We start from the raw sequence: 13,280 nt of genomic DNA, 5'->3' as shown, positions 1-13,280 counted from the left end.
TCACATCCGGCATACAGTTCCTCCAACATGGCTACCAACTGCATGAATCTAAACTTGTGGGAGAATGGACCGAAACCTGGTGCATTTTTCTCGCTGCGGGGTGGTAGCAGCGTCGGGCAGACCTTGTCCGACGCCCCGGTTCGACACACGCTGTGAGTGACAAGTTGTCTTTTATTTTATTTTATTTTGCTTCCTTTGAAATTGAGCTTTCGCTTTAATCGTTGCTGCTGCATCATCGTCGAGCTATCAACTGCTAAGCTAATTGATGCTAAGCAAACTGATGCGCGTTTAAACGTACAAATTGCGACGCTAATCCATGTCAAGTCATGTTTATTTGAATAGCCCTTAATCACAAAGAGTCTCAAAGGGCTCCACAGACCACAGATTATGGATTGCTGTTTTTTTACTCTTAATGTTTCTTCGTTGCATTAGCGTGTTAACCTTAGCACACCGACAGTCAATCGGCTAAATAACCTTTACACCTCTTCATTTTAGTTCTTATTTTCTGTTGAACCTATTATATTTTTACTATCAAACAAAATTTATTATTTTTTACTGTGTTATTTTTATCTTGTTGTAAATTATCTTGCACCATCAGAATCTTACTTTTCACCTCATTGTGCATATGAATTTGAGGTCAGATCTTCGGCCCAGGGCCCGAACCTCGTATCGTCCCGGCACGACCTGAAATCACCTCTCAAATAAAAAATGAAAATTCGGGTTTGCCCCCTCAAATTGTTATTAGTCAGGCTTTGGCTCAACCGGTCTTTAATATCTGCGGTCCTGGCTGGATTTTTTCTAGGCCCGATCTTCCCTGTAACAATAATTAATGGAATTTTTTTAGAATTGTCAAATTAACGTTCTGAAACATCGGATGCAACGAGATTAGACATAGCACTCTAGGGTAAAACATGTTAAATATAGTCTTACGAGAATAAACAAATGATTACCAGGATGAATAAGCCAAAACAATGAATTACGACATGGTGCTTAGATGAAATAGAATAGAATGAAATAGAATAGAATTTTTTCCTCCCACATTCCAAAGACATGTATTTCAGGTGGATTGGTCGTTCCAAATTGTCCCTAGGTGTGAATGAGCGAGCGAGTTGTCTGTCCCTGTGTGCCCTGCGATTGGCTGGCAACCAGTTCAGGGTGTCCCCTGCCCACTTCCCGATGATTGCTGGGATGGGCTCCAGCACCCCCGCGACCCTACTGAGGGTAAGCGGTGCAGCTAATGAGATGAGATTGATACTGAATGAATATATAGATTTATATTATATATTTGTCGCCGATTTACAATTTCAACCTCAATAACACTAAATTTTGGGAACCCATGGATCTCTGTTGGGACCCATAGATTTTTGAGCATAGTTATATATACATGTGTATATATGTGTGTGTATATATGTATATGTGTGTATATACACACTCCTTGATCTGCTACCTTATCGTGGTGGAGAAGTTTGTGTGTCCCAATGATCCTAGGGGCTATGTTGTCGGGGGCTTTAAGCCCCTGGTAGGGTCACCCATGGCAAACAGGTCCTAGGTGAGTGGCCAGACAAAACGCAGATAAGAAGACCCCTTATGATGACACAAAACTTTGGTCCTCGATTTCCCTCACCCGGACGCGGGTTACCGGGGCCCCCTTTTGGAGCCAGGCCTGGAGGCGGGGTTCGCTGGCGAGCGCCTGGTGGCCGGACCCTAACCCACAGGGGCTGGCCGGGCACAGCCCGAAGGGACGACGTGGGACCCTCTTCCCATGGGCTCACCACCTGTAGGAGGGGCCAAAGGGGTCGGGTGCGCAAAGAGCTGGGTAGCGGCCAAGGGAGGGGTCCTTGGCGCGATGATCCCCGGCTACAGAGGGGCGGAGCTGTCAACTGATCACCACCTGGTGGTGAGTTGGCTTCGATGGTGGGGGAAGATGCCGGCCCGACCCGGCAGACCCAAAAGCGTGTTGTGAGGGTCTGGCAGAATCTCCCGTCAGAAGAAGTTTCAATTCACACCTCCGGCAGAACTCTGCCCATGTCCCGAGGGAGGCGGGGGACATTGAGTCCGAGTGGACCATGTTTCGCGCCTCCATTGTCGAAGCGGCTGATCGGAGCTGTGGCCGTAAGGTAGTTGGTGCCTGCCGCGGCGGCAACCCTCAGACCCGTTGGTGGTCACCGGCGGTGAGGGATGCCGTCAAGCTGAAGGAGTCTTATCGGGCCTTCCTGGCCTGTGGGACTCTGGAAGAGGCTGGCAGGTATCGGTTGGCCAAGCGGAATGCGGCTTCGGCGGTTGCCGAGGCAAAAACTCGGGCATGGGAGGAGTTTGGCGAGGCCATGGAAGCAGACTTCCGAACGTCTTCGAGGAAATTCTGGTCCACCATCCGGCGTCTTAGGGGGGGAGCGGTGTGCCATCGACACTGTGTATGGTGCCGATGGGGCGCTGCTGACCTCGACCCGGGACGTTGTGAATCGGTGGGAGGGAGTACTTCGAAGACCTCCTCAATCCCACCTGCACGTCTTCCTCTGGGGAAGCAGAGCCTGAGGACTCTGGGTTGGGCTCTCGTATCACTGGGGTTGAAGTCACCGAGGTGGTCAAAAAACTCCTCTGTGGCAGGGCCCCGGGGGTCGATGAGCTCCGCCCAGACTTCATTAACCATTTACCAGGGCGGCAGTAGCTCAGGAGGTAGAGCGATCGTTTTAGGATTAAGGGATCCCAGTTCGAATCCCGGCTTGTCCGTGTTACATGTCGAAGTGTCCTTGGGTAAGACACTGAACCCCCAATACCCCCAATAAGCAGGTTAGCAGCCTTACATGGCTGCACAGATCATGGCCGCTATTGGGAAATGTGAAGCACAATGTAAAGCGCTTTGGGAAGTCATTGACTTGAAAAGCGCTATATAAATGCAGATCATTTCATTAAGGCGCTGGATGTTGTGGGCGTGTCATGGTTGACGCGCCTCTGCAACATCGCGTGGACATCGGGGACAGTGCCTCTTGACTGGGGGACCGGAGAGTGTGTTCCAACTACAGGGGAATCGCACTTCTCAGCCTCCCTGGTAAGGTCTATTCAGGGGTACTGGAGAGGAGGATCCGCCAGGAAGTCGAATCTCGGATTCAGGAGGAACAGTGTGGTTTTCGTTCTGGCCGTGGAACACTGGACCAGCTCTATACACTCTGCAGGGTCTTTGAGGGTGCATGGGAGTTTGCCTGTCCGGTCTACATGTGTTTTGTGGACTTGGAGAAGGCATTCGATCGTGTTTCTCGGGAGGCCCTGTGGGGGGTGCTTCAGGAGTTTGGGGTACCGCACAGTCTTATCCGGGCTGTGCGGTCCCTGTATGCCCGGTGCCAGAGTCTGGTCCGCATTGCCGGCAGTAAGTCGGATTCGTTCCCGGTGAGGGTTGTGTTCCGCCAGGGTTGACCTTTGTCACCGATTCTGTTCATAACTTTTATGGACAGAATTTCCAGGCGCAGCCTTGGCGGGGATGGAGTCAGGTTTGGGGCCTCATCTTTGGGTCACTGCTTTTTGCAGATGACGTGGTGCTGTTGGCTTCCTCAGGCCGTGATCTTCAGCTCTCGCTGGAGCGATTCGCAGCCGAGTGTGAAGCGGCCGGGATGAGGATCAGCACCTCCAAGTCCGAGCCCATGGTTCTCAGTCTGAAAAGGGTGGTATGCTCCCTCCGGGTCGGGGAGGAGGTCTTGCCCCAAGTGGAGGAGTTCAAGTATCTTGGGGTCTTGTTACGAGTGAGGGTAGGATGGAACGGGAGATCAACAGACGGGTCGGTGCAGCGTCTGCCGTCATTCGGACCCTGTACCGGTCCGTCGTGGTGAAGAGGGAGCATAGCCGAAAGGCAAAGCTCTCCATCTACTGATCGATTTACGTTCCTACCCTCACCTATGGTCATGAACTTTGGGTCATGACTGAAAGAACTCGATCAAGTGGCCGAAATGAGTTTCCTCTGCAGGGTGGCTGGGTTCTCCCTTAGAGATAAGGTGAGAAGATAAGACGCTAACCTGCTTATTGGGGGTATTAGGGGTTCAGTGTCTTACCCAAGGACACTTCGACACGTAACACGGACGAGCCGGGATTTGAACTGGGATCCCTTGATCCCAAGACGAGCGCTCTACCTCCTGAGCTACTGCCGCCCCAATATATATATATGTATGTGTGGGTGTGGGTGCGTGGGAGTATATATGGATGGGTGGGTGTATATATGGATGGGTGGGTGAATGGATGTGTGTGTGTGTATATAAGGGTGGGGTGGATGTGTATGTGTGTGTATATATGGGTGGGTGGATGTGTGTGTGTGTGTGTATATATGGGTGGGTGGGTGTGTGTGTGTGTATATATATATATATATGGATGGGTGGGTGGATGTGTGTGTGTGTATATATAAGGGTGGGTGGGTGAATGTGTGTGTATATATGGGTGGGTGAATGTGTGTGTATATATGGGTGGGTGGCTTCGTGTGTATATATATATGTGTGTGTGTATATATGGGTGGGTGGATGTGTGTGTGTGTATATATGGGTGGGTGGATGTATGTGTGTGTGTGTGTGTATATATATGGGTGGGTGGGTGTATGTGTGTACAGGACTGTCTCAGAAAATTAGAATATTGTGATAAAGTTCTTTATTTTCTGTAATGCAATTAAAAAAACAAAAATGTCATACATTCTGGATTCATTACACATCAACTGAACTATTTCAAGCCTTTTATTATTTGAATATTGCTGATTTTGGCTTACAGCTGAAAAAAACTCAAAAATCCTATCTCAAAATATTAGAATACTTCCTCAGACCAAGTAAAAAAATAATTTTATAACAGCAAAACTAAATCAAACATTTGAAAATGTCCATTGATGCACTCAGTACTTGGTTGGGAATCCTTTTGCACGGATTACAGCATCAATCCGGCGTGGCATGGAGGCAATCAGCCTGTGTTATTGCTGAGGTGTTATTGATGCCCAGGATGCTTCGATAGCGGCCTTCAGCTCATTTGCATTTGTAGGTCTGGTGTCTTTCATCTTCTTCTTAACTATACCCCACAAATTCTCGATGGGGTTCAGGTCAGGGGAATTAGCAGGCCAATCAAGGACAGTGATGCCATGGTCAGTGCACCAGTTACTGGTGGTTTTGGCACTGTGGGCAGGTGCCAGATCATGCTGGAAAATGAAATCCTCATCTCCATAGAGCTTTTCAGCAGATGGAAGCATGTAGTGCTCTAAAATCTCGGTACACAGTTGCATTTACTCTGGACTTGATGAAACACCAGCAGCTGACATGGCTCCCCAAACCATTGCTGACTGTGGGAACTTCACACTGGATTTCAAGCAACTTGGATTTTGCTCCTCTCCAGCCTTTCTCCAGACTCTGGCGCCTTGACTTCCAAATGAAATGCAAAACTTGCTTTTGTCTGAAAAGAGGACTTTGGACCACTCTGCAACTGTCCAGTGCTTCTTCTCCATAGCCCAAGTCAGACGCTTCTTCCGTTGTCTTGAGTTCAGAAGTGGCTTGACCATGGGAATACGGCAATTGTAGCCCATTTCCCGGACACGTCTGTGAACTGTGGCTTTTGATACCTGGACTCCAGCTTCAGCCCACTGTCTTTGAAGCTCCCCCAAATTCTGGAAGCGGCTCTTCTTCACAATTTTGTTAAGGCTGCGGTCATCTCTCTTGGTTGTGCAGCGTTTCCGGCCACATTTTTCCCTTCCAACAGACTTTTTGTGGATATGCTTTGAAACTGCACTCTGTGAACAGCCTGCTCTTTGAGAAATTTCTTTTTGTGTCTTACCCTCCTGATGGGGGGTATCAATGATGGTCCTCTGGACAGCAGTCAGATCAGCAGTCTTCCCCATACTTGTGATTTAGTTTACTGAACCAAGCTGAGTGTTTTTAAGGCTCAGGAAACCCTCGCAAGGTGTTCCGAGTTAATTAGATGACTCGGGTGATTAGTTGAATAGCCTACTTGTATACTTTTTCATGATATTCTAATATTTTGAGATAGGATTTTTGAGTTTTCTTAAGCTGTAAGCCAAATTCAGCAATATTAAAATAATAAAAGGCTTGAAATAGTTCAGTTGATGTGTAATGAATCCAGAATGTATGACATTTTTGTTTTTTTAATTGCATTACAGAAAATAAAGAACTTTATCACAATATTCTAATTTTCTGAGACAGTCCTGTAGGTAAGATAATATGCTTTTCACAGTCTTGTGCGCTTGTTGGTGATGGCTCTGCCTAGGAAATAAATTGTCCCTAAGCCTTTTCATCTTTGTTTAGGGCAGGGGTCGGGAACCTTTTTGACTCAGAGAGCCATAAAAGCACAATTTTTGGAAATGTGTTTCAGTGAGAGCCATATAATATATTTTAAGACTGAATTCAATTAAATGTGAGCATAACAAGCGTCTTAATTTATTATTTTAAATAATGATGTTATAATACTCACCAATAATGCGTCTTCTGGTGCTGCATGGATTTGCTGATGGTTTTGTAGTCTGGTTGGTACTTGGTGAGTTAAAGCTTCATGCAGGCATTGAGGCCTTCATCCGTTAAATGTGATCGTAGGTTGGACTTGATGTTTTTGAGATGTGAAAATGACTGCTCACATGAATACGTCGATCCAAACATTGTCAATACACCAATACTCACACGCCTCAGTGTGTGGTATGTGACTGGAAGCGCGTTCCAAGCTTTGAGAATCAGCTCGTCTTTGGATTGAAGTTTGTCCAGTTCTGTCCTCATGTGCTTGCTCGCCAACTCCGCTTTCTGTCGTGCAATTCTTTCCAATTCTTCATTCAGTGATTTGAACTTGCTCATCCTCATCTCAGAGGCCTTCAGGTCAGCCACTTCTGCTTCAAAATCTACCAGGGAGACATCAGGAATGCAACTCAGGTCGGCTGTGTTCAGTGAACACTCGTTTGGATGGGTGGTGAACTTAATAAGACCACAGTGCTCACGAAATTCTCCTAAGTGCGCTTTGAACGACTGGAGGAGACCGGATGTGAAGCCAGCTAGCTGGTGGAGATGTTTTGAGCGGGCTCACTTGTTGTGTATGCCTCTGTAAACTCTGTTTTTCGAAATGTAGTAAGCGACCTGTTTCAAAATCCTTGAAGAGCTCCAGCTTGTTTTCAAAAGCAAACACAACGTGTTGAAGGAATAACACTGTATTTCCAACGCCTTGCACTTTAACGTTGAGCTGGTTTAGATGTTCGGTAATACCGACGAGATAATAAAACTTGAGGAGCCACTCAGTTTTCGCTATCTCAGGATGCTCGTTGCCTTTCGTTTCAAGAAAAATCCGTATTTCGTTGAGGCAAGCCGTAAAACGGCCGAGCACCTTTCCTCTTGACAACCAGCGCACATTGCTCTGCAAAAGCAGACCGTGCAAAGGGGGCATGGCGTGTGTCAAAGTGCCGCTTAACATTCGACTGTTTCATCTATGCAATTTTGTCATAGCAAATTAGGCATACCTCTTCACAAAGGCAAATTCTTCGGGCTGTTCGTCCTGAAATGTACGATATTCATCATCTTTTTTTCGTTTCGCCATCTTCTCCGTCGAAGAGTTAGCTTTGAGCTAATGACCAACGGCCAAGTGCCAATGGACGCAAAAGGGGGCGTGTACCTGTGCCCCCCAGTAACGGCCAACATCGGGTATTATCATCCAATTAAAATAGACAATCGCTCGTGCAACTGCAACTCTGCACAAGACATGATCAATAGAAAATCGATGGATGCATTTAAGCAAACGATAATTTTTTTAAACCCAAATCTGCGAGCCAGATTTGCGAGCCATATGTTATCATCAAAAGAGCCATATCTGGCTCGCGAGCCATAGGTTCCTGACCCCTGGTTTAGGGGATTGGATAAATGTTGTGTAAATGTTTTGTTCAGGAGCCCCATGGTGACGGGAACTTCAGTGCTGGCGGTTAAGTTCACGGGAGGCGTGGTGATGGCGGCCGACATGTTGGGCTCTTACGGCTCCCTGGCTCGATTCCGAAACATCTCCAGACTCATGAAGGTGAGCACTCTCCAGCATTTCAATCAACACAATCTACAAAGCAAAAAAAGGGGACAAATTCACATTAGTAGCTTTGGGAATTCAGCCTCTCTTGTAGAGAAGACTTGAATTATCTTTTATAAAAGATGTGTTTTCCTGCTATTCTTTTTTTCCCGTGTTTTTTTTTTTTAATTATTTCTAATATATATATATATATATATATATATATAATACATTTTATAAAGTTCCGTCCACTAACGCCACATGACTACATAAAGGGGCAATAAAAGCTTTTTTTTTCCCTCAGGTAAACGACAGCACCATCCTGGGCGCTTCAGGGGACTATGCTGACTACCAGTACCTCAAGCAAGTCATTGAGCAGATGGTGTAGGTGTCAAACTTGGGGCGTGGAGGTGCTAGCGGGCCCAAAATCTGACAATCGCTTCAACCCCCTTCCCCCCGAACACCCTGATTTAGCATCAATGAGGAGCTGTTGGGGGATGGGCACAGCTACAGCCCCAAGGCCGTCCACTCTTGGCTCACCCGAGTTATGTACAATCGCCGCACCAAAATAAATCCGCTGTGGAACAACGTCATCATCGCTGGATTCTACCATGGAGAAAGGTCTGCACCCTGTCTTAGAAAAAGTACAAAATTTACATCACTGATAATTTTTGAGTTTACTAAACACTCCGAATAAGGAGAGTCTGATTGTGAACTTGGAAGTAGAGCAGGAGAGGACTACAAAACTACTTAAGATTCAAAAAGTCAAACGTGTTCTAAATGTCTTCTCTTGAGTCTTTTCTTTTTAATAAATCGCCTAGGTAACAAAAGCCATATCTGCCCTAAGGGTGTGGAAATAAAAGAATAGCAACATTATTTGCCGTTGGTGACAATGATGTAAAAAAAATTGTAAGTAGAGGTACGACTGTATGATGACCATTTCAAAAGGTACTCAGCACAGAAACACCACTATCAGTCTGAAACAAGATAACCAAAAACTATAAAGCCGGACTAGCTTGTCCCTTGAGATGAATTTCATCATACAGTTCTCCACAAACATGGTCTTGTGCGTACTCAATTGGAGTCCAGTGAATCCAACTGTGTAAAATATTTGCTCCAAAACGCACAATAAAGCCCTAAACCATGTCTGGATTGTTGGACGTTCCTTGTTGCAGTCCATTAGTTTTGCCACGTAATTTCCAGACTGGTAAAATTATATACAATATACCCGTTGCCCTCTGACCTTTTAATTGACTCATGGCTCCCAGGCCAAATGTGGCTTGCCACATAATTTCATGCGGCCCCTGAGGGCTCAATATGACTGATGTTCGAAAAATAAATGGGTTATAAGAGTGCTTTGACCACATTTCCCACAATGCCTGCCGTCAATACCTGCAAAGTGCCTCTGTACGGCAGTAATGTTTGTTACTTCAATGGGTGATGATTTATTTTATATAAATTAGCTACATCCAGCCTTTTGATGACAGCCATTATGCTGATTTAGTCCTTGGTCCAAATTAGTTTGAAACCCCCAGTCTTTCGATATTTTTTATTTTGACTTTTGGTTTGTTTATTCACACGGATGTGGGCAGGTCAGAGTTTGATGTTAAATATAATGTGATGTGTGTTTGTTGCGGGTAGTTTCCTGGGTTATGTGGACAAACTGGGCGTAGCCTACGAAGCCCCTAGCATGGCCACCGGCTTCGGTGCCTACTTGGCTCAGGTGAGTTCTCCCCACCTATCAGAGGCGCGCCTCCATCTTACCTGTTGATGCCTGGCAGCCTCTGATGCGCGACTTCCTGGAGAAGAAGACCGAGGTAAGCAAAGAGGAAGCTCGCCAGCTGCTGGAGCGATGCCTCAAAGTTCTCTACTACAGGGATGCCCGATCATACAACAGGGTAAGTTGCGCAAAATTGCCTGCCAAGTGAATAGAAGTGGAATCTGAATTTGTTTTCGGTTTTAGTACGAGATCGCCACAGTAACCGAGGAGGGAGTGGAGATCGTGGGACCACTTTCGTCTGAGACCGACTGGAATATCGCTCACATGGTCAGGTAAAACAAATAATCCAGGGTCAGACCAAAAAAGTAGCTACAAGCTAGTGAAGACCCATTTTCAAAACGAATGCTTTTGCCTAATTTGTCAAGAGACTGTGGATGTTTTTAAAGAATATAATGTAAAGAGGCACTGCCAGACGAAACATACAGAATACCAAAAGGTAACCGCAAACGAATGCTGTGAAAAGGTGACGCAACTGAAAGCTGTTTGAACGACACTGCAGCGATTTTTCACGAGACCCTTGAGTAAAAAAAAATGCTACAAGGTTGTGACGCTGATAGCCAAGCACTGCAAACCTTTCACAGAGGGTGAAAATATTAAAGATTGTTGAAAGAATACCCGGGGGAATAGTCGGCCATCATAGTTTCAGTTTACCAAATTTGGTCCGCATTCTGAAAAGTTTGGACACCCCTGGAATAGACCATACACATGTTAAAGTTCACAGCTAACCACTAAAGCTAAATAGATCCTCACTACTTAAAATAAGACAGAATTATTTTTGTGGTGCATTCATTTTTAATTCATTTCTTAGTTTCATTTATCGAGAAGATAGATGCCAGAAGCTGCCTTATTGACGCTATCTTTTATTATTCAGGCACCATTAGAAGCAAAACATCTATTTTAGCAAAAAGGGGCTAAATTGGTGTCAAAGGGGGAAAAAGACTATTTTTCATCATTCACTTAACTGAAATATTTCTTAAAATAGAATTGCATTGAAATACAGTATAATAGAATGCAAAAATAAGTCATGTGCCATAAAAAAGACAACAGTTGTTGGTTTATGATACAATCATCTATCTACCCATGTCATATCTCTCGAGAGGGGTGACCAACAGTAAGACAAACACGTAGAAAAACAAATAAAATTTAAAAAAAGGTAAAAATTAGCAAAAAAAACACACACAAACATTTTTGACCATGGCCAACCCAAATGCCCAAACAAGTTAAGCACCTCAGCACCTAAGTTGGTCATGCTTTCGTCCCTTCAGATGAAACGGGACACAAGAAAGCGGCCATGCTCAGTTCCACTGCTACTCCAGTTCTGTCCCTCACAATTTCATTTCTCAATCTATCCAATCTTGTCACTCCTAACATACTCCTCAAACACTTCATCCCAAAAACATTTAATATCCTGCTCAAATCTGCGTTCAGGCTCCAAGTCTCTGCACCATACAACACAGTCGGCACAATCACACTCTCATAATAATAATAATAATAATTTCCTTGTATTGTCATTCTGTGTAACAATGTACACAGAACGAAATGTCGATTGCACCTGACCCGTTGTAGCGAGCCGATGCAGCCGCAGCCAACAGTCCCCTCTTAACATCCATACTCATACTCTTGTTGCTCATCACTCTCATCAGAGCACCCCAAACCTTGCTTTCTTGATTCACTCTGTGCAATACCTTGCACTCCATTTCACCAACTGCAGCCACATCACAACCCAAGTACAGTGGAACCTCAGTTCTCGACCATAATCCGTTCCAGAACCCTGTTCGAAAACCGATTTGGTCGATCACCGAAAATCGTTTTTGCCATTAAAATTAATGTAAAATAATTTTAATCCGTTCCAACACCCTGAACGCTTACCATGCACGTATTATGAACGTGTAAAACTAAAAAAAATCAGGTTGTTTACACGTCATTTAGCACTCGGGTCTCCACAAAAAGTGGTGAGCGGTTAAAGGATAAAGAAAAGAATTATGAATAGGATTTCTTACCTTTGTGGTCCTCAGCAGAAGCCATGATGTATGTATAGCAAGATCGGAAACTCGCACACCTTCTTCATATTTTGCTATTATTTCTTTCTTAAATGCAATAGTTGTACGCACAACCCTTCTTTTTTCACCTGTAGCAACTTTGCTGCTTGCCGACCTTCTTGGGAGGCATAATTAGGGGCTAAAACACTCTGTTCACCGATATCTAAAGCGAAAGCAAAAAGAAGTGCGCGCGTCATAACAGTTCTTCACGAGGGGTGGGGGCAATCTACACCCGTACGCCACTCAGCATCGCCCCTAGCGTACCGGCGTTCGAACTCGATTTTTTGAACGAAAAGCGAAGCAAGAATTTCTCAATTTTTAGTCGAGAACCGATTTGTTCGAACTGAGAGGCGTTCGAAAACCGAGGTTCCACTGTACCTCAAGATTTCAACTTCTTCCAGCACCTGTCCATGCAACCTTTTTTCTAACGCTATTCCCACTCCATCACGTGAAAACTTCATCACCTTACACTTCCCATTGAAGGATTTATGCTTCCCTTATAAATAAAAACATGCAGAAAGGATACAATCATGAATCAAGATATAAGCTCCGTAGAAAACCTTCTCGGGGCCACAACTGGTCCGCGCTGCTCAGTTTTGACATATTTGTTGGCTGAAAACAACAAACACTATTGCTGTTATATTTTTATTATAATCAGGTTTTATTTGAATTTTATTTAATATGACTTATTTTTATCCTACTTCACTTATTTTAAACTGTGGTATTTCATCATGTCAATCAATGGTCTTGCAGTGTCTTGGTGGCACTTGTTTCAAGGACAATCAGTTCTATACTATTGATTTGTTTTTCTCCTGTCTACAGTGGCTTTGAATGAACTCCATGAGGGAGACACTTAAATTCTCCGCACTCAAGTAATTTTTTTTTTCTTCTTCTCCCTTTTCTTTTGTTGAAATAAATGTGTTCAATCAACCCAAGTCTCGCTTAATTAGTGTCTTCATGTGAACAAGGCATCATTCTTTATCCTTTATTTAAGCCCTGGTGTGTAATATTTGACCAGTCGTTGGCACCGTTATGTAATGCAAACAAAACCCGTGCTACAGGAAGCAACACAGCAGACAAACATGGCGGCGACTTCGAGGAAAGGGTTCCACTATGAAAAAGAAATGCAAGTTTCTCGAACTTTCATTTGTTTAATAATAAAAATGAACATCGGAATGATTATGTATTTTTGACTCAAATCAATTTATAATTTATTTTTTTTACTGAAAGTGTTTTATTGTACCACTACAAGCCACTTATATTACACACTGTCTCCAAGATTATTTGGGTCAATTGACCACAAACATAATCATCTGTATTGTAACTGGGCAGACCAGACTGCGTCATCCAATCAAAATAATCCCCCTCAGAAAAATGTTTGGCCTCGGCGAATGCAGTGCGGTCATATTTGGGTATCTGTGCAGTTTTCAGTGCGTAGGCCAATGGCAATGGAAGTGCGCTTTGTAGTCAGG

The 13,280-nt window shown here is 44.6% G+C and overlaps 1 protein-coding gene across 1 annotated transcript; it reads left to right on the top strand.

Moving 5' to 3' along the window:
- psmb4 (proteasome 20S subunit beta 4) lies at positions 1-12,738 on the top strand. The gene is made up of 8 exons (XM_088328226.1): positions 1-152; positions 7,881-8,007; positions 8,294-8,373; positions 8,464-8,610; positions 9,631-9,712; positions 9,771-9,887; positions 9,953-10,041; positions 12,631-12,738. The coding sequence occupies exons 1-8, from the start codon at positions 28-30 to the stop codon at positions 12,641-12,643; spliced, it is 780 nt and encodes a 259-aa protein (XP_088184352.1). The 5' UTR covers positions 1-27; the 3' UTR covers positions 12,644-12,738.
- Positions 12,739-13,280: the final 542 nt, after the last annotated feature.

The sequence above is a fragment of the Urocampus carinirostris genome, chromosome 2 (assembly GCF_059441175.1).
Source record: "Urocampus carinirostris isolate Australia breed hairy pipefish chromosome 2, RoL_Ucar_1.0, whole genome shotgun sequence".
NCBI lineage: Eukaryota > Metazoa > Chordata > Actinopteri > Syngnathiformes > Syngnathidae > Urocampus > Urocampus carinirostris.
The sequence above is the reverse complement of the archived record's forward strand: the minus strand, read 5'-3'. Positions and strand labels throughout refer to the sequence as shown.